This window comes from Pezoporus flaviventris, unplaced genomic scaffold (assembly GCF_033815535.1).
Source record: "Pezoporus flaviventris isolate CSIRO_AGI_PZ_B2104156 unplaced genomic scaffold, CSIRO_AGI_Pfla_v1 ptg000188l, whole genome shotgun sequence".
In the NCBI taxonomy this organism is placed as follows: Eukaryota; Metazoa; Chordata; class Aves; order Psittaciformes; family Psittacidae; genus Pezoporus; species Pezoporus flaviventris.
This window is the reverse complement of record NW_026892736.1, coordinates 249,917-275,380: the sequence shown is the minus strand read 5'-3', so window position 1 is coordinate 275,380 and position 25,464 is coordinate 249,917. Positions and strand designations below refer to the sequence as shown.

The following is a 25,464-nucleotide window of genomic DNA, read 5'->3' as shown; positions in this document are numbered from 1 at the left end:
AGCGTTGGACACTGTTAAGACTGGGCTGCACAGGGTGCTGGGACATCCAGTCTAGGCCATGCTTTGCCTGGAAAGGTTGGACCAGATGATCCTTGAGGTCCCTTCAACCTGGGATTGCAGGATTCTATGATTCCCAGGATTCCTGACTTGCGTGTGCTGCTTTGGGGAAGCACTGAGCGCAGAGCTCCAGCCCTTCCATGTAATTTGCCTTTGCTCAGATTTAACTCTTTCCTCCAGACCCTTCAGTCTCACACTGTTCTTGGTCACGATGTCCCACCATCTGCCTCACCACGTCTACAACTTTGAGTCCGTCTTTGGGGTGAAGGAAGCAAGATGATGCGCATCCCAGCAAGTGCCTGCTCAACACCCATCACTTAGAATCATAGCATCTACTGGGTTGGAGAAGACCTCTAGGCTCATCCAATCCAACCATTCCCAGCATTGCCAAGGCCACCACTAACCCATGGCACTGAAGGCCCCCTCTACACAGTGTGTGAACACTTGCAGGGATGGTGACACTACCATCTCCTGCCTTACCTCTGGGTTATTGCCCTCTCCTCCTCCGCAATGCTCCTCTACAAGGAGGAAAACTGCACACAGTAATGGGCAATAACTAAACCCAAACACACTGCAGCTGCAGAGACCTTTCTGCTCAGCCACAGTGGAACATCACAGGCTCAGATGTCAGTTTAGATGCCATAATATCCACTCATTTGGAGGGGGACAACAGCATCTCACCCTCACCCCCGGTTGGTCTCAAATACAAAGCTTGTTTGTATTTGAAACTAAAACCCAAGGAGCTGCTTTCCTTTCAGCAAGGACCAGCTCTACTTGAGCTTAAAACCTAGGAGCTCCCTCTAGACCCACAGCAGCTTGACCTTGTACTTCCTCAAAGCTCAGCCCAAGGTAAGACCTGAGGTTGCCCAGAACATCCGCTGAGCAAGGGGCAGTCAAGCCAGAACGTTACCAGCAAAGCACCTCGCAGTGAGCAAAGGCAAGAGCCATGAAGGAGCAGAAAGCAGCTTTATTGCAGTATAGACTCCATCTATGTTTGAAGGCCTTCTCTCTCTCTAGTTCTTCAAAGGGTGCCTTGACCTCGCTGAATCTCTCATCAGGGCGCATGCACTGCATCAAATGGAAGCAGAATCCGGCCAACATGCAACGTTTGCTCACACACAGCCCCATCCCCACAAATGCTCTCTGCAGCAGCAAAACCATAGGGATTAAAGTGTTTGCTTCCCCAGATATCATATGCTTTAGCTGGTAGAGCACCCTCCTTACTGCCCCAGAGACAGCAGACACTGGGCAGAAGCACTTGGGTAATAGGACAGGAAAGAAAGGGAATATGTCTTGGAGAACACATCAACCTTGATGGGTATCGATAAAACACACTCATAAAGCAAGTCTGGGGATTAAATTCCCTGTCACTGAGCAATAGTAAACCAAAAACTGGTTTCCCTGTAAAACCATCCTCCTCCTTGGATCCCAGATATCCCTTCCACGTTCCCCAAGGAATCATTTACCTCCTTCCACAGAGAACACATCCCTCAGCTCCGTCGGTACCAACTCTCCTCTCAAAGTGTTGTTGCATTTGGATGCAGCTCAGAGCAACTGGTTGAGCTCTCAGGACCAGTAACGCATCTTGTCTCAGAGCTGGAGGATTTACGCATCAGAAGCTTGTCTGCTTCTCCCCAACTGCAGCAGTTTACCTGCTACCAGATACCACTTCCCATAAGCACCTACCTTAGACCATCACATAAAGCATCTTGTAAATACCCTGGTATTTATCTGTCTATATCTGTGAGTACTCTGAATTACAGAGAATGATTCATTATCACAGTCTGCCTTATCCCCCCCAAGTACATCCACATCCCCCCCCAAACCTGCTTGTCACCAGGGAACTCTGTGTGGAAAGGGAACAGGTCCCTGACCCAGCACCAGCAGCTCCTCACCACAAAATCATACACATGCAGAAAGTAAGTGTGACAAATCCATCTACCCAATGAGAGGTCCATGTGTCCCTGGCCAAATTCCTGGAGCATATGGGTTTGCTTTCCTTTCTCTGTAATCACTACACAAGACACAGATTTATACACCAATATTAATGGAGACAAAGGAGAGAGGAAAATAGCAGTGATGGTGCCAGATGGAGGACAGGAGATTTCCGTGCTTTGCTCTTGGAAAGACCTGGTAGGATTGACAGATTTCAGCTTTCAGCAGGGAATTCCAAGGATTTGGACTACAAACTGCTTAAATAACATCACAAGAGCTCTGGAGAAGGAGATATGAGAAGATAATGGTGTTTGTAACCATTAACCTCATTGAATCTGCATCTGGCCGATCCAACAGGAGCTACAGGAAAGCTGGAGAGGGGCTTGGGACAAGGGCCTGTAGGGACAGGCCAAGGGGAATGGCTTGAACCTGCCAGAGGGGAGACCGAGATGAGCTCTTAGGCAGAAGCTCTTCCCTGGGAGGGTGCTGAGGCGCTGGCACAGGGTGCCCAGAGAAGCTGTGGCTGCCCCATCCCTGGCAGTGTTCAAGGCCAGGTTGGACACAGGGGCTTGGAGCAAGCTGCTCTGGTGGAAGGTGTCCCTGCCCGTGGCACAGGTTGGGAGTGGGTGAGCTTTAAGGTCCCATCCAACCCAAACCATTCCCTGATCCTATGGTTCTATGACTCCACAGATTCAGGTCCAACAGGATAAGCAGTAACTGTGTTTAGCTGCTTGATCTCGATGCAGACACGATGCTGAGGAAGCCCTCAAGCTTAGCAAACACCACCAAAAGCCTGAACCCAGGCTGCAGACCGCAGCTGCAGCCCTCCTGAAAGCTGAAGCTGTGGTTCTACACCCTGCAGAACAAAGGCAGGCACTGTTCTTTGGAGGCAGCCACCGATCTGGAGCAGTTTCCATCTGATTCAGGTGCTGCTATGAGTCTTTCTGGACTGAATTTCAATCAGAATCTCACGTCTCAGAGGCACATGAGAGCAGTTGATGTCTGGGCACTGATAGCTGTGCTCAATTAACATAAAGATGAGGCCTTCCTCAACACCTGCAGGAGGAAACCTGCCTGCAGAACAAGCTACGGAGGGAAGACAAATTCCTGGCCAGGGAGGTAGCTGTGAGGAGCAGAGGGAGGGTGGATGTGTCTATTTATACACAGCAGCTCCAGGGATGGGTTGCAGGTCCTGACACGCTGCTTGCTGTGGTTTCTGTAAGCAGTTGTCTCCTTCACATCCTCAGCTCCTACTCAGCTCCAACAGCCCCACGCTGGAGGTGTGTGCTCAGTGCTGAGAGTCTGCACTGGCCGTGATGCTGCACACAGCTCCCGGTGTGTCTTTAGCACCCAGCAGTGATGTCAAATTCCATGTAAATGTTTGGAGCTTCCCAGGAAAGATGAGGAGGGAAAGGGTCTGTGGGATTTACCTGTCGAGGGAGGGGATCCTGCCTCTCTGCTGTGCTCTGGGGAGACCCCCCCTGCAGCCCTGATCCAGCTCTGGGGCAGCAGCACAAGAGGGACGTGGAGCTGTTGGAGTGAGGCCAGAGGAGGCCATGGAGATGCTGCGAGGGCTGGAGCAGCTCTGCTCTGGAGCCAGGCTGAGAGAGCTGGGCTGGGGCAGCCTGGACAAGAGAAGGCTCCTGAAGGGGAGACCTGAGAGCAGCTCCAGTGCCTAAAGGGGCTGCAGGAAAGCTGGAGAGGGGCTTGGGACAAGGGATGTAGGGACAGGCCAAGGGGAATGGCTTGAACCTGCCCGAGGGGAGACTGAGATGAGCTCTTAGGCAGAAGCTCTTCCCTGGGAGGGTGCTGAGGCGCTGGCACAGGGTGCCCAGAGAAGCTGTGGCTGCCCCATCCCTGGCAGTGTTCAAGGCCAGGTTGGACACAGGGGCTTGGAGCAAGCTGCTCTAGTGGAAGGTGTTCCTGCCCGTGGCAGGGGCTGGAACCGGATGAGCTTTAAGCTCCCTTTCTACCCAACCCATGCTGTGATTCAATGAAGCAGATACATAAACAAGCTGTGACCCTACTTGAACACAACTCAGGAGGGCACATCAGCCTTCCAGAGCTCCGTGCCAGGGCTGCCAGAGCTGCTGAACCCATCATACACAGGGCAATGTGCAGCCCAGTCGCTGAGGTCCCATTTCTCACCCAGCAAAACATCTACAACTTTTTTAGTCCTATTCCTCTTTGACTTCCATAGTGAATAAACAGATTTATGAAGGGAGGAGCTTTAAGCTCCCTTCCAACCCAAGCCAGGCTGGGATTCGACGCTTTAGGAGCACTCTGATCTGTGATTTCTGGTCTCAGGGCAACCTCTGCATTTCCAAAGAGCACTCCATGGGTCAGCGTGCACATCGACACATACCACCATTTAACAGCCACCACTAAAGGTCTGAGAAGGAATGCAGCTCTTGGTGGCTTCAACTGAAACTAGAGGAGCAAATCTTCCAAATGGGGGAAAAAGCACTTCTTGGCTTGGCCACCACCCAGTGCACCTTTATGAAGAGCAGTCCTTGAGAGGGAGGGTGCAGGGTCCAACCGCTGCCGTGGCTGGTGCCTCTGTGCTGGAGCTGGGAGGGATGGAGCCGTGCAGCAGCAGCACTCTGATGACAAATGGAAGTGCAAGTTAACACGGGCACACATGCCAGAGGAAGGAGCCAACCACAATTACTGCCTGTTACCAGACGGGAAAGATCTTTCAGTTATTGTGGCTAGCACAGAAAACAGCTCAGCAACGAGCACCGGTGAGAGGAAACCACACGTGTCAAGCTCCTCTGCTAATCCACAGGGCAGGTCCTTGGCTCCCACCTCCCAGAAGATGCTGGCAACACAGCTGGAAAAGGTACAGGGAAGGATATGGATGGCGTGAGGGTAGTGAATGGGCCTACAGGGATGCTGGAGAGGGACTTGTCATCAGGGACTGTAGTGATAGGACAAGGGGTGATGGGGTTAAGACTGAAACAGACTAAGTTCAGGTTGGAGATAAGGCAGAAGCTCTTCCCTGTGAGGGTGCTGAGGCGCTGGCACAGGGTGCCCAGAGAAGCTGTGGCTGCCCCATCCCTGGCAGTGTTCAAGGCCAGGTTGGACACAGGGCTTGGAGCAAGCTGCTCTAGTGGAAGGGGTCCCTGCCTGTGGCAGGGGTTGGAACTGGAGGAGCTTTGAGGTCCCTTCCAACCCAAACCACGCTGGGATTCTACGATCCTATGAGATTTTCAGTGAAGATTACAGGTTTAGCATCCATGGAGAATTCTGAGTAAAAGTAAAAAGCTTCCTTTTCCACACAAAACCTGGTTTCAAGTCCCCCGGACTTGAAGGGATTCTTTCATTTCTCCTCCTATTCCTCTGAGACACCGTCATTTTCAGTATTGGATAATTTGAGTCTGCAGCTTCCAGGTTTCTTCCAAATGTCAGCTTCTTGCTTTTGTAGCCAGGCTGATGACACTGGAGCTCATTTGCTTAATTACTGATTTCCAGAATGATCTCCCCACGAGAACATGAAACCCTTCGAATGAAATGCTTAAAGCGCAGAATCAGAGACCATCCACAATGACTGCTAATTCCACCTTTGACACGGTTTTGGGCCACGCTATTTCAATGCAATTTCCTCTAATTGACAGCATTTTACTTACATCATAGAATTCCAGCCTGGTTTGGGTTGCAAGGTTCCTTAAAGCTCCTCCAGTTCCAACCCCTGCCACGGGCAGGGACCCCTTCCACTAGAGCAGCTTGCTCCAAGCCCCTGTGTCCAACCTGGCCTTGAACACTGCCAGGGATGGGGCAGACACAGCTCTGGGCACCCTGTGCCAGCTCCTCAGCACCCTCACAGGGAACTTCTTCCTTCTAATTGGGAAAGAACCAGCTCCTAAATACAAAACTGGACTCTGCAAGAGTCCAAGTACAATTATCCCAAGTTTTTCCTAATGGGATGCTGCTGCTCTTTGAGCAAGCTGCTCTAGTGGAAGCTGTCCCTGCCCATGGCAGGGGGTTGGAAGTGGATGAGCTTTAAGGTCCCTTCCAACCCAACCCATTCCATGATCCTATGATCCTGATGCTGCCACACAGCCCAGAAGGGGTCTTCCCTTTCAGATCGGCAGCTTTGTTTCTATTTCTCCATCTTTCCTTCCCCCAAGCACTTGGCTATTGCTGACCACTGCAGCCAGGCACACAAATCCCTCCTCTGCCGGGTGCTCTGGTACCGTGGAGCACAGGGAGAACGCTTTGCACAGATGTTCCTTTTGCACGAAACAATAATTCATGCAAATCCCTGCTCCAAGCAAATTCCAAAGGAGTGCATCTTATCGCGCGCCAAACAGAAAGCACAAATACATGAGAGAACTCTAAACCTCCATTGAAAGAATTTGCTCTTGTTACAGCTTGAATTTCCCCTTCTGCCTCCAAGGACTCAGCCAGGAAACTCCTCACTGACACTAAACACCAACACAAGCATTCATCCAACCCATGGTAACACGAAGTGTAAACCCCAACTGCAATGTAAAGCAGAGCCTGTGTTAATGTACACCACACATAACACACGCCACGTTCACCCTCATACTTCCTTACACAGTTAGGGGCTGAATAAATCAAGGGTAAAATCCTGTCTGTGACATTGGCCCCACCAGGCTCCAAATCCGAGCATCCAAATTCGCTGTATTTTGGGTATGTGCAGGCTGCAGAGGTTTGATACTATGGTGGCAACTCAGGGACCGCTCTGCCACCTTTCCAAGCTTGTGAACTGAAACAGTAGGAGTGTGTAGAGCAAAGTACAAGGTTCTCCTGCCTGAGTAAAGGTAAGATGACTTTGTAAGGGGTTTTTGATTGCAATGGGAAAGGTTGACTCATGTTTAGGAGTCTATATAGTGACTATGGTCAAGACTCTCCTTCCTACTCCAGGAGGAAGCAGAGAGCAGCAGCAACCATTGCACCACCACGATGCCGCTCCAGAGCACAACAACCAAGGCAGAATTGATCCAGCAAGGCAAGAATCCAGATATTCAAGCATCATAAAACCTACTTATAAATACTTTTAACTCAGCACCCATTCGTGTTTCTATTCCAAGTTTATCCAATGCTTTTGTGCTTGTAACATCAGGGATTTTCCTCCATTTCATTAATCAAGGACGGAGCTCTCTCTTGCCACATTTGGAGATGGACCAGCTTTCCACAGAAGCTCAACACGATGAAAATAAACTAACAAAATGTATTTTTAGGTGGGATGGCAAGTTAGAACCTGAATTCCAACCCAACCACTATGCTTCAGCAGAACAAGAAAATCCCTGTGCTGAGTGCTCTCAAATAAGAGCCATTCCCCTTCCAACAGAGCCCTTATTATCCTTTGGGGCAGGAAGTCAGAGTTTTTCCACTTAGTTACGTTCCAGGTAGCTCTTAAATAAGATTTCCCTTCCCTCTGTGTTTAAAGGGACACTTGGACACAAGTTAATGCCTTGGCCATGTGCTGCCATCACTGTGTACTGAGCCTTAAAATAGAGCCACTGCTGCCCAGCCATCGGCCAGGGAGATGTTATTTCAAGGAGAGGACCAATGCCAAGATGCCAAATGAACATCACTTCTTCCTACCTTAATTATCATCAGTAAATCATCCACCTTCATTGGGAGCCCATAAAGGTTCTTCCAGCGGTGCCCCCTGCAAATAAACAGAGAGAAAAAGGCTTTTCAACCCAAAGAGTCCAAACAGAGCATCATCTGCTGCCGGCGAGGTCACGCTGCTTCCTTTTACCTGCATGCAAATGCAGCTTTCCATTACGGCTCAGGCTAGAGACACACTTGAAAACATGAATATAACTGTGAAATACAGAAGGTGTGAGACTGTGGAGCCTTCCTGGATTAAAAGTGCTTTTGGGCAGAGGCAGAAGCAGTTACAAATGAGGAGGCTGACATTCGCAGCTTCACTTGCTCCGTGCACTGCTTCATGGGGTGAAGTCAAGCCAAGGAGCGCCTACAGCTAGAAGAACTGATGATATTTATCACAGTGAAGGCACTCTGGTCTCCTATGAGTGTGTTATTAACCCAGAAACAAGCAGATGGAACATTAGAAAAGCAGGTTTGTGGACGTACATTTATTCCCACCCTTCTGGAAGGTGCCAGAGAGCTGCATGTTGGTCACTAGGATTTCTTATGGCCATGGACCACTAAGGCAACCACTAGCACTTCCCCAAGCCCAAACCCCTGTGGATACAGCCTTTGGCTGTAGGATCAAGTGCAGTCCTAAAGAGAACAGGCTGAAGCTTGTCCCTGTGGTTCAGGTGACCCATAGTGATGTCTGTGATGTCCTCACAGCTCTGCACAAACCAGAAGCTCTTGGACTTGGATCCCTTGCTCCATCAGCAAAGCCGGGGCTCATGGATAACTCATGGCTGTGTTTGGTTGATCCTAGCACAAACCAAGTCTCTCCCACCCTCTGCATCTCTGTTTTCCCTCCCAGCTCTCTTTTACCTACACCAGCTTCAAGGCTGCAGCGGGCTCCTTGCAGCACTTTGCAGAACCAACCCCTCCTTTCACTAATCCCATCTGGGCTCACGCTATAAAGTACAAAAGTAGAGACCTGAGGCACTTGTAGATTCAGGGGTGAATAAATTCCACCAAATTAATATCTTTTTCCCTGCGGAAGGCTTTCCTCCCCAGCCATGGGCAGGATGTGACCCAGCCATCTGCTCTATCAGTGCCAAGTAGCTGCGGAGCTCAGACATAATCCCTGGGTGATCTCCTCGCTGCTTTTCATCCTACTCAAGTGTGGACTCGAGCCCTCGTTCAATTAGACAAGCCTCAGCACTTCAATCACATGGGCACAAAAGGCTGAGTTTCACCTCCACAGAGAAGCAAAAAGCTGATTTAGTTGAGTGTGATAGAACCAGGAGCTTCAAAGCAGCAAGACCCGGGGATCACATCTGCTCTGAGGGCTGCAGAATAGCTTCTTAACCCCAGCAGAGCACGAGCATCAGCCACTGCCATTTGAAGGGGAGTTGAGAGAGATAAAAGACACTGGATGTGGCAGGGAGGAGGAGAGTGGGTGACTTCCCTGTTGGCTTCTGCTTTCTCTTGTCTCTGGTCCAAAGCAAGGGACCCACACATGTGCCAAACTCCCTGGTCCCTCCATACCACTTGTGTTTTCTTCCTTAAGATTCAGTGCTTCCTAACACCTCCCAGTGATGCTGCTGTCCTGGGACAGAGGGGTTTGGAGGCTGCTGCATGCAATCCAGCCTTCAGCCCATCCTCTCTTTCCTGTGCAATGGCCTTCCATCCTTCAGTTAGCTCCATGCATTTAAAACAAATGGGTAGAGATAGGGAATTTGGCCCAGGCAACTGTGCTGTCAGTACTTACATGGTTAATCTACTCAAGGCCAGGTTGGACAGGGCTTGGAGCAAGCTGCTCTAGTCGAAGATGCCCCTGCCTGTGGCAGGGGGCTACAACTGGATGAGCTTTAAGGTCCCTTCAACCCAAACCAATCTATGACTCTATATGACTCCCTTCCCTGTTGTACTTAGCACTACCCGAGTTGAAAGGGAATCAGAGTGAAGCTGTGTTGTCACAAAGCTTGGGGCAGGACACATGCAGTGTATGCTCACAGCTCCTTGCAAGGCAAGGACAACATCTCACTGAAGGGAAAACACACTGGGAGGCAAGGAATAAAAGCACCTGCAAAGGCAGAATGAAAACTAAAGAGCTTATAAAAGCTTCTGAAAGTCAATGTGACACGTTTGAATGGGTTTGGAGCAGGCTGTGTCTTCAGCTGGCTGTAAAAACAGATCAGTAACAGAAGAGGAGAGCAATTCACGACGCATGACTTGCAGTGACTCATAAACCTCGTTCCTCTGACAGGTAAGGAGCAGTACGTGAGAACAAGAGACATCTGAGGTTACACATGCTAACAGGAACATCTTGCACCCACATCTGTTCTTAGGAACCAGTCACACAGTTTGCACATGGAGCAAGTGGGATTGCCAGAGAGCAAATGTATGGCACAGCTGAAGGGAGGTGGCGTGTCCAACACTGGGCTTACCCAGCCCCAGCCACACACCAGCCTTTCCACTGATCTGCTTTGCCCTGAGCCCACTGAGCCCCAGTGTGCCAGCAATGGAAACCTCTTACAGAATCATGGAATGGTTTGGGTTGGAAAGGACCTTAAGATCATCCAGTTCCAACCCCCCTGCCACGGGCAGGGATGCCTCACCCTGGACCATGTCACCCAAGGCTCTGTCCAACCTGGCCTTGAACACTGCCAGGGATGGAGCATTCACAGCTTCCCTGGGCAACCCATTCCAGTGCCTCACCACCCTTACAGTAAAGAACTTCTTCCTTATATCCAATCTAAACTTCTCCTGTTTAAGTGTTAACCCATCACCCCTTGTTCTATCACTGCAGTCCCTGATGAAGAGCCCCTCTCCAGCATCCTTACCAGATAATCCTCCAAAACCATGGTACCCTGAGGATGCAGGGCAGGCAGCTGGCTGTGGAAGCCCTGGATGCAGCTCACCAGCCCTGGGAACAGCATCACTATGACTTGGAATTATTATATGATGTGTTAGTTATATACATTTGCTTGAAAGGAACTTAACCAGGTAAACGTCCATGCTGTTGTAGCACATCAACAGTAAGGAAGGCTGGCAAGAGAATCACAACCAACTGGGTTGAAAAGACCTTTAAGTCCAACCTGTATCCCAAGGCCACCACTAACCCATGGCACTGAGGCCTTGTCTCCACACTGTGTGAACGCTTGCAGGGAGGGTGACTGCAGCCCTGCCCTGGGCAGCCTGTTCCAATGCCTGAGCACCCTCTGGCTCATGGAAGGGCTGTGGATGATGCCTACCTACACTTTCCCACAGCATTCTCCTGGAGGAACTGGCTGCTCATGGCCTGGATGGGTGTACTCTTTGCTGGAGGTGTCTGAAAGATATGTGGATGTGGTGCTTCAGGACATGGGTTAGTGGTGGCCTTGGCAGTGCTTAGGAACAGTTGGACTTGATGAGGTCTTTTCCAACCTAAATGATTCCATGAGCCTATGATTTCTGCGCTGGATCACCCTGCTCACCATGGAACAACTTCATGCACAACACCATTTCTTTGATGAAACCAAGGACCACAAGCTCACAACCTCAGAGGTCTCTTGGAATAACCCCACTGAGAAAGTGCTTTGGGAATGGCTGCACTAGCTGGGATCAGACAACAACAGCAGGCTTGCTAAGCAAAACCAGGAATGTTAGAAAACATTACATACAAAGACGTCGAGGATTTGGGGTCAGCAAAGGTGGCCTCCATCTCTTGTTGGAATAATGAAACTAAAAGGCATTAGTTGGCGAGACAGCCCCAAATCCTGCTGCCGGCATAATCCACCTGGAAGCCAAGTGCATCCAGGCAAATTAAACCCGCCTTTAATCCATGCAAATCTCAGCACTGCAATCTTTTATTCTCTTACCTCCTGCCACGAGTTTCATCCTGCCCTGTACCCCAATGTGCTGCCAGAGGAAACAATGCACAGCTCCATGTTTAGTAACGTGGAGAAGGAATTCTGGAGCTGGTGGACACTGCGTCATGCTTGCATGGTTGGGTTGAGACCAAACCCTGTTCCACCTGTGCTTGGTTTAATCACAGGTATTCACACACATAAATGAGGGCAATTTGTGCATAAATTAGGCAGCATCATTATGCTAATTGGGATGGGCTGATAGCACTGAGAGTGTTTGCAAGCTGCCACAATCCTCTGGGACAGCGCAAGCGAGCTGCTGCATCCGAAGTGATGCTGAGATGCTACCAGCATCCCTCTGCAGCAGGCAGGACCCAAGGCAAGGCTAAGTAATAGAAGAGAAGGGGTGAGGAGACCTGGTGGGGTTTGCTTCATCTGGGTCCTTTGTTAAGCTATGATGCTGCCCTTGAAAAATAACTCTATTTCTTAAAGACCACATCCAAACCTTCCTTGTGATGCATGGAGACCGGGTGACTGATAGATGGGGGCAGACAGAGGCTCCTAGAAACACCACCACAGTGCAAACACCAAGGTGAATGGGAGAAAAATAAAGAGCAGCAGACTCAAATCCCTTGCACTTTGCTTTATCAAATCTAATGTGAAGAAGCAAGTCATCACAAAGAATAGAACCACTGCACTGTACCCCTTCCAATCCCCACCTGAATGCAACAGAGGCTGGGATGCTCACTGGGATTGGGGACAGAGTATCCTTGGTGATCCCTGTCCTAAAAGGAAAAAAACCCCAGTAAATCTTACTGATTGAATGAACAAGGATAACAGAGGAACTGCAAAGTGACAGCTTCTGCTCTTTGAGATTCAGTTCAGTAGCCAAACACAAGCAGGTCTATCTGGTGTAGGTAATCATCATAGAATCATAGAACCCTAGAATGGTTTGTGCTGGAAGAGACCTTAAAGCTCACCCAGCTCCAACCCCTGCCACGGGCAGGGACCCCTTCCACTAGAGCAGCTTGCTCCAAGCCCCTGTGTCCAACCTGGCCTTGAACACTGCCAGGGATGGGGCAGCCACAGCTTCTCTGGGCACCCTGTGCCAGCGCCTCAGCACCCTCCCAGGGAAGAGCTTCTGCCTAAGAGCTCATCTCAGTCTCCCCTCGGGCAGGTTCAAGCCATTCCCCTTGGCCTGTCCCTACATCCCTTGTCCCAAGCCCCTCTCCAGCTTTCCTGCGGCCCCTTTAGGCACTGGAGCTGCTCTAAGGTCTCCCTGGAGCCTTCCCTTGTCCAGGCTGCCCCAGCCCAGCTCTCTCAGCCTGGCTCCAGAGCAGAGCTGCTCCAGCCCTCGCAGCAGCTCCATGGCCTAAGATCTCATCTCAAAGTCAGAGCAGCAAAGCCATATAAAAGAGCAAGAACACTGAGGTGAAAGGCTTTAAAACCTTCCATGTGGGAGGGGTTGGAATTCCAGCACCATTACTCTCTGACAACTGATTATTTTTCCTTCATGCTGCACTGAACATACTGTATTTGCTCTCACCTGTGGCACAGTGAACGTTACCATATGGTTTGCCCAAAGTTGATTCATTTTACAGCTTTTAGTACTAGGTTAGTGCTTGGGGCTCCTCTGCTCCATGTTTTCTAGCCAGGCAAAGTGCCAGCACGTCTGTCGGAGGGAAAACTCCTGCCTGGATAAGGGAAAATAAACCAAGCGTGAATTCCCTCGGAAGGGAGACAGCTCAAGTCCTGCAGGTCGGATTTCTCACCATAATGATCCCATCTGGCAGCTGAACTAGTGACCACTTTGGTAGGGAAATGGCAAGACTCCAGGAGCATCCTCTGGTACCCAGGAGGAGGAGGAGGGAGGTGAACTGCAACACCAGAAATACCTTTAGCCTCTGGAGGTGGAGCTGAGCAGCACCAGCAGCACCACAACCCCGTCCTCCCTAAGAAGTAATATGGGTCCTGGCATGGGCCAGCATCAGTACCTTAGCACCCAGTAATTCCCAAGCCCCTCTGAACCCCAAATACCTCATCACAGCAGCAGCTTTAAAACCTCTTCTCTCCACCCTTCGGTGACAACTAAAGGCTGTCACCAGCAGCTCGCTTTTGGGTTGCAACTAAAGCCAAAGCTATGGGAAAAGGCTTTGTCCAAAGACTTTCCACACCAAATCAGCTGAGAAAGTAAAGGCCAAAACACGAGCTGGCAGCACCACCGGTGTGAACAGTTCCTCCTGCTGAGGAAGGGAACACAGCGAGATCTAAACCCCGCATTCAATAAAGTTATTCTTCACTGGTTTATTCCCCTTTACAGCCCAAGATCAATCTGGGTTTGTTTCCACCACAAACAGTGTCTGTGATTGTTTGTGAGGGGAGCCCAATGCGGGGACCCAGCGTGCGAGGCTGCCAGCTGGGAGTGAAGGGCACAAAGGCACTGCCTCGCCGCAGCAATTCCTGTAATTCAAGCCTGGCAAACAATTCCCAGCCGGAAAACGGGACAGCATCCAATCGTTATCTGCTTTCTCGTAAAGAAGGAATTTAAAGCATCCACCCTATTGACTCTACCTGACTGTTTGCTGGGCTGGAGGTACCACCACCAGGCACGACAGCAGCCAACGCCAGGGGTTCCTGCAGTGCTGCCTGTTGATGGCTCTTTCATCCAGCAAACAAGAGCTAAAGGAGAGATCATGAGTGAAGAAAGGCCCTGGCTGCTTCACAACAGCTGAACAAGCTGGGGAGGTTCAGAAGGTGAAGTGGTCCTGGGCTTCTGACCAAGGCAACTGAGTTTATGGTTGGACTCAGTGATATTAAAGGGATTCCCAAACCTGAATCACAGAATCCCAGCATGGTTGGGTTGAAGGGACCTTAAAGCTCATCCAGTTCCAACCCCTGCCACAGGCAGGGACCCCTTCCACTAGAGCAGCTTGCTCCAAGCCCCTGTGTCCAACCTGGCCTTGAACACTGCCAGGGATGGGGCAGCCAGAGCTGCTCTGGGCAATGTGTTCCAGTGCCAGCACCCTCACTTATACCCATACAGTCCCATATTTGACTAACAAATCATCACTGGTGAACGCCTCTTGCATAGAGTTGTGCATCCACAGGCTTCCCAAGACACGGCTCTTGGGGTCAGTGCCCACCTCTGCACGATTGGGTTATCTTCCCCAGCTATATCACTTCAATTCATAAAGGATATCTCTTTCCAAACATCTTTGCCCTATCTCTTTGCATCCAGGCCAGGTTGGACACAGGGGCTTGGAGCAAGATGCTCTACCGGAAGGTGTCCCTGCCCATGGCACAGGGCTGGAAGTGGATGAGCTTTAAGCTCCATTCCAACATGAACCATTCCATGATTTTCCAGCATTCTTAAGAAACCATGAGACTTGCATTTTGGCAGCAACCTGGAGAGCATTGCTGGGTGCCCATCCAGGGGAGCAGAGCCAGAAGGTAGCTCAGAAAACACAAGGGAATGATCCCTACGTGCACACGCAATACAGCGAGGGAAGGAAAGCAGCCAAGGGAAACGGCCTGGTTACACGCAGCGTGTTTTCCTTACGGATTTGGTTCCCCCTCCTCCTTCAGGATGTGTCAGTGGGGTTTGGAGGGTTGAACTCCTCTGGTTTATCTCTGGGTGTGTTGGTGCTGCTGGTTCTTATCAGCTTTGTCACAGTGAGAGGAAGTGCTCAAGCAAAACCCTTTCACCTGAGCTTGCGTCCATGTGTTCAGCCAGGGTTTGGCTGTCTGCATGGGGTGGAACAGGGCTACAGGTGATGCAGATACAGGAAAACTGGCTATCTGGGTGTGTGTGTGTGTTAATGAATTATTGGGAGGGATGAAATCCTAGGTTGGGTTAGAAAGGATGAATGGAGGTTAGAAACAGTGGTGGGGATGTATGGAAGTACCAAAATTAAGGTGACTGCGTATTAGGATCACAGAAGCATTTATGCTGTGTCCAGCTCTGGGGCAGCAGCACAAGAGGGACGTGGAGCTGTTGGAGCGAGGCCAGAGGAGGCCATGGAGATGCTGCGAGGGCTGGAGCAGCTCTGCTCTGGAGCCAGGCTGAGAGAGCTGGGCTGGGGCAGCCTGGACAAGAGAAGGCTCCTCAAGGGGTGACCTTAGAGCAGCTCCAGTGCCTGAAGGGGCTGCAGGAAAGCTGGAGAGGGGCTTGGGACAAGGGCCTGGAGGGACAGGCCAAGGGGAATGGCTTGAACCTGCCAGAGGGGAGACTGAGATGAGCTCTTAGGCAGAAGCTCTTCCCTGGGAGGGTGCTGAGGCGCTGGCACAGGGTGCCCAGAGAAGCTGTGGCTGCCCCATCCCTGGCAGTGTTCAAGGCCAGGTTGGACACAGGGGCTTGGAGCAAGCTGCTCTAGTGGAAGGGGTCCCTGCCCGTGGCAGGGGTTGGAGCTGGGTGGGATTTAAGCTCCCTTTCTACCCAACCCATGCTGTGATTCAATGAAGCAGATACATAAACAAGCTGTGACCCTACTTGAACACAACTCAGGAGGGCACATCAGCCTTCCAGAGCTCCGTGCCAGGGCTGCCAGAGCTGCTGAACCCATCATACACAGGGCAATGTGCAGCCCAGTCGCTGAGGTCTCATTTCTCACGCAGCAAAACATCTACAACCCTTTTAGTCCTATTCCTCTTTGACTTCCACAGTGAATAAACAGATTTATGAAGGGAGGAGGAAACCCCATTTGCAGGATTCAGTTGTCCTGTGGGTTTGTTAGGAGCAGGTTGGAAGGGGAATGGGGACACAGAACCCTCGAATCCCAGGATGGAAGGGACCTCAAGGATCAGCTGGTCCAACCTTTCCAGGCAAAGCATGACTCAGACTGGATGGCCCAGCACCCTGTCCAGCCCAATCTTAACAGTGCCCGATACTGGGGAGTCACCACTTCCCAAGGGGAGATTATTCCAGTGGCTGCTTGCTCCCGTTGGGAAACATGTTCCCCTTGTGTCCAGTTGGAATCTCCCCAGCAGTAACTTGTGCCCATCACCCCTTGTCTGACACATGCGACTCATGAAGGAGTCTCCATCTTCTTTGTAGTCATCCCTTAACTACTGGAACATGGTGACAAGGTCTCCCTGAGCCTTCTCTTCTCCAGGATGAAGAGTCCCAACTCTCTCAGCCTTTCCTCATACAGCTTCCCAATCCTTGGATCATATCTGTGGCCCATTGTGGAGCGTTTCACCTCCAAGCTTTACTGCCAGTCTCTGATTTTGGGTTCATCATCCAAGTTTGTGAATAAACCCCAAAAAATTTATATAGAATTTATATACAATTTATATAGAACCATCAACATTTATTTTCTTATATTCAGTTATAACTGTCCTGAAACAACACCTCCCATGTAAGACAGGGGTTGCCCCAGCAGCAAGACCAGCAAGGCAAGAGATGGACCCTTTGCTTTCACTTCTAATGGGCTGCTCAGCACATCAATGAGTAATGTGGGCTCTGTTACAGCTTTTAGGCTGGATGGAATTCAGTGTTTTAACACAAACAGCCCCCAAACACCACTGAAGTCCATGGGGATCAGGAGAATTACAGCACCAATCTTCACATCCATCAGGTTTGATGCATTAAGCATCTCGTAAAGGGCGTCATTACATTACAAAGGGTCTACAGGGCAAACTTCTGGAGATGCAGCTGAGGAGGAACCCCCTTCCTGGTCCACACCACCCCAATGCCCCCAAACAGCCCAAGATCCAGGACCTGATTTGCTTTCTGCAAGGGCCTGCGATGTTCCTGTGGGAGGGATGCAGCGGCTGCAGCACAGAACCTGCGGGACTCATCATGCCGGTAGCAGGATCCCTGTGACGCTGCTCGAGGAGTCCCACCATGGGAACTTGGTAACCTTGGGACATGTTGGAGATGGAAAACGGAGCCAAAAGTCACGGAGGGGACCTCTTCATGGATGGAAACCTTTGAACTGTGGAGCCAGATGTTGTGTGCAGCTGTGGGGCTTTGCTACAAGCCATCAGGGACATCCCCGAGTCTTCAGGCTGCTGAACACAAGAGGGCTCAGCTCTCGTCAGGGGTTTCTGCTTGGTTTCATGAGTGGAGACCCTGCTCCAGCAGTAAAATAAGTCATTTGGTTCTCTGGAATTCCTCTCTGTACCACTGTAATCTTTGTTTAAAGTACAAAATGCTGCTTCAAAGGGCTGGGTTTGGGGCTTTTATGGAAAGCTACACATTTTCAGCTCAAATTTGCTCACCCAAGTGGAAGCAAACCTCCAACCAGGACTGCCTCCCCCCCAGACACCACGTTCCTGTCTTAGTGCCATGATTTATCTGCTGTGATTCATTAGCTAAGCTTTAAAGAAGCAAGTAAAGGGAAGGTGCAGAGTACTGAGATCCCCCCCAACATCTTCAGTATCAGTACTGCAAAGCCTGCACCACGGTGCAGACAGATTTGGAAGTCTCTAAGCTATGAGTAGGGTGATTGGGTTAACATCAGGTCCTGTACCACATACAGCTGCCAGCAGCCAGCACAGCTCTTAGCATCACATCACCAGGCCGGGATGCCCTGTGGTCATCACCAGAAGGAGCCTGCTCCCCATGGAATGCCAGCTTGGAGGCTCCTGTCCCATCCACCAGGCAAACCATGCAGGAAAGGTAGGAGGGAAGCACGAGGGTGACAGATTAAAAAGCTGATTTGCATAGAAGAGGGTTCTCTAGCAGGGCTAATTGTGGGGTTTATTTCACCCTAGACCATAGAACCATAAAGGGGTTTAGGTTGGAAGGGACCTTAAAGCTCATCCAGCTCCAACCCCTGCAACAGGCAGGGACCCCTTCCACTAGAGCAGCTTGCTCCAAGCCCCTGTGTCCAACCTGGCCTTGAACACTGCCAGGGATGGGGCAGCCACAGCTTCTCTGGGCACCCTGTGCCAGTGTCCCCACCACAGATCATGCTCTTTGCTGCATTAGGCACGAAGGAAGTGAAACCCATCTCTACAGCTCATATGATGGTCAGGCACTCAGTGCCTGAGGTCATCTTCCAGCCTTGGCAGCAGGAGGCACAGGGGCAGGAGGAGGAGCGTGGCTTTGCGTCTCAGCCCGGCTGTAGCCAAGGCAGTCTCACCACAGGGTCTTATGGAGACCACTGAGCAGTGAAATTTAGCCTGGCTGCTGCAGGGTCCAGCATCAGAAGACCCTGTGTGTTGACGGGCCATAGGATCATAGAACCATAGAACAGGTAGGGTTGGAAAGGACCTTAAGATCATCCAGTTCCAACCCCTCTGCCATGGGCAGGGACACCTCACACTAAACCATGGCACCCAAGGCTCTGTCCAACCTGGCCTTGAACACTGCCAGGGATGGAGCATTCACAGCTTCCCTGGGCAACCCATTCCAATGCCTCACCACCCTAACAGGAAAGATCTTCCTCCTTATATCCCTTGTAGGGTCCAACCTACAAGGAGCATCACCTGCAACAGGCATTAATAGGGGAGGCTACAAAGAGACATCTAAACCGAACTGTTGAGTACACAGCTGCTGCCCCCAAAATCATGGGCTCTTCACAGGTCTAAGGAAAACCAAAGAAATTCATCAACCACCTTCAAGGCCAAGGGGAATGGCTTGAACCTGCCAGAGGGGAGACTGAGATGAGCTCTTAGGCAGAAGCTCTTCCCTGGGAGGGTGCTGAGGCGCTGGCACAGGGTGCCCAGAGAAGCTGTGGCTGCCCCATCCCTGGCAGTGTTCAAGGCCAGGTTGGACACAGGGGCTTGGAGCAAGCTGCTCTAGTGGAAGGGGTCCCTGCCCGTGGCTGGGGTTGGAGCTGGAGGACCTTTAAGGTCCCTTCCAACCCAAACCACTGTGGGATCCTGTGATTCTATGATACCTGGAATTGCTCCTCCAGCCGCGTTGTGCAATAGGGAGCGTGATTCCACATGTGTGTTCTAAAAGCAGGAGAGAATTTTGGGTGTTGTGCTGGAAAATCAAAGCCCTCTTTGGGGGAACCTGCGGCCTGACGATCCAGTTGGACAAGCTCAGCATTCCCTGCAATTTAAATGTACTGTTCCAGAATTTTCATCATGCCAGTCTCCAGAACCTCAGTTTAACTCTTTAGGAGCAGGTTTCCAAGCCACCAGCACTCTCCTGTTTAAATGCTACAGCCTTAGAGGAGATGAACAGCTCTGAATGTGCGCTCCTCACCTCCTTACTCCTCTAGAAAGCCTTTCTGGTTGCAGTGGGATTTGGAAGACCCCAGAATATTTCTGCATGCCTCAGGAAGGTCTTTTCCTCCCCACCTGCCTTCCTGGTGCTGTGTGGAAATGGGGATCTCCCTCTGAGCACACTTTTTACCCTTATTCAGCCCAGACGTCCCTCTGCATCTTTGAGGTCATTGTCTGAGACCTGTAATGTCTTGGCACTTGAATTCTGCTTTCTTGTCCTCAGGTGTTGCTGGCACTGATGGGCTCCAAAGCACAGCAGTTTTCTAACAGCTCCTCACAGGGAAGAGCTTCTGCCTAAGAGCTCATCTCAGTCTCCTCTCTGGCAGGTTCAAGCCATTCCCCTTGGCCTGGCCCTACAGGCCCTTGTCCCAAGCCCCTCTCCAGCTTTCCTGCAGCCCCTTTGGGCACTGGAGCTGCTCTAAGGTCTCCCCTTCAGGAGCCTTCCCTTCTCCAGGCTGAACCAGCCCAGCTCTCTCAGCCTGTCACTTGCATCAGATCTCATTTAGAAAGCATTTATGGGATGGCAGCAACTCCCACATTGGGATTGTTTCCTTAACGCAAACGACTGCTCCGGCACAAGGCAGAGCTCTGGGGTGCTTGAACCCATCCTGCCCTTCCCCACCTCTGCCTGAGCCATCCCCTCTGACAGGGCACTCTTTTACTGCTGTACCCATTGCTGTACCTCTGACAGGCAAAAGTGACTCTGCAGAAACAACAGCACATGGTACCTCCATGCACCACCAGCGAGCTGGGCAGGCACGGCTCCAGCGCTGACACAGGGATGATTCTGCAGCTTGAACCCACGCGCTCACATAAAGGCATCGGTGATTGACAGGAGCCACTTCAATAGACTCAGAGAAAGGCAAGAGAACAAGGCTGCTGCTTCCCTCCCAGCAGCAGAAAGCAGCTCACACCGACTGTGAGCTCCTTTTGTGTTACCTCCCATTAAAAACCCACTGCTGTTTGCTCTGGGACTCAGAATGCCTGTGCAGGCAGTGGGGCTAAAACCCAACTGCATCCCGGCTACAACACAGGCTTCACGGGGTATGAATCCCATGAATCCCACGTGAAGGGACTTTCAAAGTAAAATGAAGGTAAGAACATCTCAACCCACAGCATTCCCAGACACAAAAGCTTCCTCTTGATGCTGTCAGAGGGCAAAGGAGAATTAAGCATCTATAAACACACTAAGTGACACTAAGAGACATTGATGCCCTCCTTCCCTGTGAGGGTGCTGAGGCGCTGGCACAGGGTGCCCAGAGAAGCTGTGGCTGCCCCATCCCTGGCAGTGTTCAAGGCCAGGTTGGACACAGGGGCTTGGAGCAAGCTGCTCTAGTGGAAGGGGTCCCTGCCCGTGGCAGGAGTTGGAGCTGGAGGAGCTTTAAGGTCCCTTCCAACCCAAACCATTCCATGATTCAGGGATGCTGCACAGGGCACGTCCTCCCCACCCCGTTGGGTTCCCAGGCCTCGGTGGTGCATTCCATGGGGAAAGGCCCTGCTGCTCCCAGCCCTCCAGTTACCAGTAGCAACAGTGCCTAATCCAGCCCTGAGACAAAACCTCCGGGGCTCATTGATACCCACATCACGTGCTGAGCAGAGTCTGTGCACGGCCACAGTGACTGCAGGGGTTTCATTCAGTGGAACCTTGGGTTTAGAACACACTTGTGGTTGAAATAAGCATATTTAAAGCAGTGCGTACAAAGATGCGGTCTGAATGGATGAGGTGGGGGTCAGCCTCAGTGTAAAAGATGCACTAAAGCTTTCCCCTCCACTTATCCGTGAGGCAAAGCACATTTATTTCAGGGCTTGATTTCCATAGTTTTAGAGGAATCGCTGCTCCAGTGCTGATAATCCTGATTCGGGGAGAGAATTACAGGAAATAAAGATGATGTTGATGAGAAAAGGATGGAAATCAGTTGCTCTCCCCCACACTCAGGTCCCAGCACTGAAAAGGTGCCTCACTGACAAAATGATGCTGGTATCACATCACCTATTGGGCGTATGGACAGCAATGAATGTATAGATTGGAAGCAGAAAATGAACCCAATGTATTTTCTACTGAAGCTATAGAAAAGGAGAGTTCCAGACCCTGGGCTGAGGATCTGGGATGAGATTTTACCCAAATGCTACTTTTTCTGGCGGCTTCTTCATCAAAATTTTAACTTTAACTCTCATTTGGCTGATTCTAAGTTGAGTAAGCCAACAATTAAGTGAAAGCAGCGAGGCTTCACCCCCTGCTTTTCACCTATCAATACAATGGAGGTGGGATGGACCCAGGTGCACATGGGAAGACAAGGAAAAGCTTGTATGTGGTAGCTGCACAAATCCACACAGATTTGTGCTTGTTTCTCTCTGGGCACACAAAGCTGCTGGCACCAGGGGAGAAAGGGACCTGAGCATCTCCTAGGAGGTCAGGCAGAAGGGAGCCAGGCTTTCCACAGGACCACATGCCAGGAGGACACAAGAGGGACGTGGAGCTGTTGGAGCGAGGCCAGAGGAGGCCATGGAGATGCTGCGAGGGCTGGAGCAGCTCTGCTCTGGAGCCAGGCTGAGAGAGCTGGGCTGGGGCAGCCTGGACAAGAGAAGGCTCCTCAAGGGGAGACCTGAGAGCAGCTCCAGTGCCTGAAGGGGCTGCAGGAAAGCTGGAGAGGGGCTTGGGACAAGGGATGTAGGGACAGGCCAAGGGGAATGGCTTGAACCTGCCAGAGGGGAGACTGAGATGAGCTCTTAGGCAGAAGCTCTTCCCTGGGAGGGTGCTGAGGCGCTGGCACAGGGTGCCCAGAGAAGCTGTGGCTGCCCCATCCCTGGCAGTGTTCAAGGCCAGGTTGGACACAGGGGCTTGGAGCAAGCTGCTCCAGTGGAAGGGGTCCCTGCCCGTGGCAGGGGTTGGAGCTGGAGGAGCTCTAAGGTCCAACCCAAACCATTCTATGACTGAAGAGCCACCCCAGCACCACGATGCTGAAAACATCCAAGGTACCAACCTAAAGTCCCCCATTTCCTGATATTCCCTTCATGCTACACCCTTGTGCGTGCACACAGCCTCCTCCCCGGCCAGCCTGGGGAGATGTTATTCTTCTTGCATTAAAAAAGAGAAGGAAAGGGTAAAAAAAAAAACCCTTGATTATTTATGCCACTCTTTGAACAACACCAGCTATTGTCAGCGAGTGTTTTACAGCTCTGAATGTCACATTGAGAGTCTGGTCATGCCAGGAGGAAAGCCACATCCCAGCAGAAACCGCTTTATTCAAGGCACCCAGAGTCCAGCTCTGAGTAAAAGCTAAAAGGAAGCCGGTGGGTGTGACAGCCACAGTTTGTACAGTGATAGGAAAAGAGGCAGGGAACGGTGCTTGATCTGAGGTGTAAAGGTAGGAAAACCCCAAGCTGCATCGTGCAGAGCCAGGGGTTTTAGGGACAGAAAGCTTTGGCTCCGTATTGCTCCGGAGGAATTGCATGGAGGAGCAGAGCTGGAGCCATTCCCAGTGGGAAGCAGGGTGAGAGCAAGGAGGGAGCTTTGCTGTCGAGAAACCCAGGCTGGCTCAGCAGACAAGAAACCCATTTCCTGCCTGATTGCAACTGTGTGAAGGGAAACAGAGCCCAGCTCCATCCAGACAGCAGCAAGAGGCTTGGGAGCACCCAAACCCCATCTAAAACCCTCGGTAAATAACACAAAAAGGTGAAAATAAAGCACGAAGCCCTTTTCCATGGTTACCAAACCAAACCGGATGGGTCACAATCTTCCTCTGTCACACCCCAAATGCCACGTTTCAGGTTACTTCCACCCCATGTACCTGCAGGATTGTCTCTGAAGAGTGTTATTCCTATGGGCTTTGGTGACACTGAGCTCTCAGAGCCAGCCTTGCATCTGCAGAGCTTGGAAATGGACTGCCAAGAAAGCAAGTGTCACTTCCTTCCCCATCCCACCCCTCCATGTGCTGACCAGGAAGTCATAACCCCAGTGAAGTAATAGGGAGCACCCAGTGCAAAGGGAATGCAGCTCCCAGTAGGAGAGCCCATATCCCTGCGGTGCTCTGACCTCCAGGATCCATCCTTGCATCCAACTCAGGAAGCAGCTTTTCATCGCTGGGTACCAAAGCTCCTCCCAGGTTTGGCTTCTCCACCTCCTCTCCGTGCACAACTAGCTTAGGCACTGAGGTTTGGGTGGTTTCATTAACCAACACGTGGATATTTGCCCCGTATCTGGCATTGCTGCTCCACGCTTCTCCGACCACCATTGCACATCTTGTGGATCTGCTCACCATGAGCAAATATCCCCACAGTAATCCCGGATTTCCGGCTTCAGCTTCCCTCTAAGCCCAGAATTCCAGCTTATTCCCCTCTGCCAGGGAACCTCAGGACACTGAGAGCCCAATTCACCCCGGAAATACCCATTGGAAGCTTTCCCCCTATAGGTGCCCAGACTCCACAACTCCTGCCCACACACCTTCCCCTAACATCCATAACAAAGGCAAAGGAAAGCTCTTTTTAATGTAAATACAATCCTATATCTTCAGCACTCCTGTTCCTGTTATCCTTGATATCCCAATGATTTTTTCCAGCAATCACACCATGCTGCTGCATCAATCCCTTGATGTATGCAAAACCTGATCCTTTTTCCACCCATTCTATGGATTACTTGTAGCCTGATGCTCAACTGTATCCGAACTGGAATGCCATGGTGCCAAAAGACCTCCAAGCACATCAATCCTTCCTTAAACACCACAGAAAAGCCTTTAGACTTCAGAGGATGAGAAGGGCATCAGGAGCAGAGACAGCTTCAATAGATATAATGTGACCACCTCGAACAGAGTGATGTGCATGCAAGCATCACCTCCACAACTTTCTCCTTTGGAAGATACAGCCTTTTATTCCCTATTTTAAACAGCAGCAGCAGGGAAAGGGATTTTCCTGAGGCTGCCAAAACCCATCATGCTGTACCCATGAGGTACAACAGCTTCCCAAGCCATGGGATGAGAGAGGAAGAGGAAGGCTTTCAACACCAGCTCTCTGCAGCACAGGGAGCATGTGGAGTGTGCTCAGGGAAGGGCAGGGAGGTACAAAGGACCTGAACCCCAGGTACCTTTGTAATTCCCTTCGCACCGAGCATCTCCTTCGATGTAGTGGGCTCACTCACCATGTAACAGCACGTGGTGGAAGGGAGCCTGGGTTGAGATCATTGATTCAGGCCACTGCTCAAAGCCAAGAGTTGCAGTGTTGTGCTGGATGTTGAAATGATGGCAGTTTTGGAGATGTGATTTGTCTACCCCTACAAAAATCAACTTAGAATCACAGAATAGTTAGGGTTGGAAAGGACCTTAAGATCACCCAGTTCCAACCCCCCTGCCATGGGCAGGGACACCTCACACTAAACCATGGCACCCAAGCCCTGTGTCCAACCTGGCCTTGAACACTGACAGGGATGGAGCATTCACAACCTCCCTGGGCAACCCATTCCAGTGCCTCACCACCCTTACAGGAAAGAACTTCTTCCTTATATCCAATCTAAACTTCCCCTGTTTCAGTTTTAGCCCATTACCCCTTGTCCTGTCACTACAGTCCCTAATGAAGCGTCCCTCCCCGGCATCCCTACAGCCCCCCTTCAGATACTGGAAGGCTGCCCTGAGGTCTTATTTGCATGGGCCCCATGCTGCCTGAAGGGTGCACTCAAGCCAATAAGAGAAGACGGGTGAGAGCCACCCCTAAAGGCATGTGTTGTAGCAGCAGGGCAGAGGGTCTACAGAGCCCTGAACAAGCTGCCCCTGAATACTTCATAGTATTACAGCATGGTTTGGGTTGGAAGGGGCCTCAAAGCTCATCTAGTGCCAACCCCTGCCATGGGCAGGGACCCCTTCCACTAGAGCAGGTTGCTCCAAGCCCC

The 25,464-nt window shown here is 51.1% G+C and overlaps 1 protein-coding gene across 3 annotated transcripts in view; it reads right to left on the bottom strand.

The window, feature by feature from the left end:
- The window catches only part of PTPRA (protein tyrosine phosphatase receptor type A), a 112,533-nt gene that overhangs the window by 53,910 nt on the left and 33,159 nt on the right, over positions 1 to 25,464 (bottom strand). For 2 of the 3 annotated variants that reach the window (XM_061440959.1, XM_061440958.1), the window contains one exon: positions 7,567 to 7,633. The exons of the other annotated variant lie outside the window; for it this stretch is intronic. In XM_061440959.1, the coding sequence (XP_061296943.1) occupies positions 7,567 to 7,599 (33 nt within the window). In that variant the 5' untranslated portion in view covers positions 7,600 to 7,633. Of the gene's footprint in view, positions 1 to 7,566; positions 7,634 to 25,464 lie in introns of those variants that run through there. 3 annotated transcript variants of the gene reach the window in all.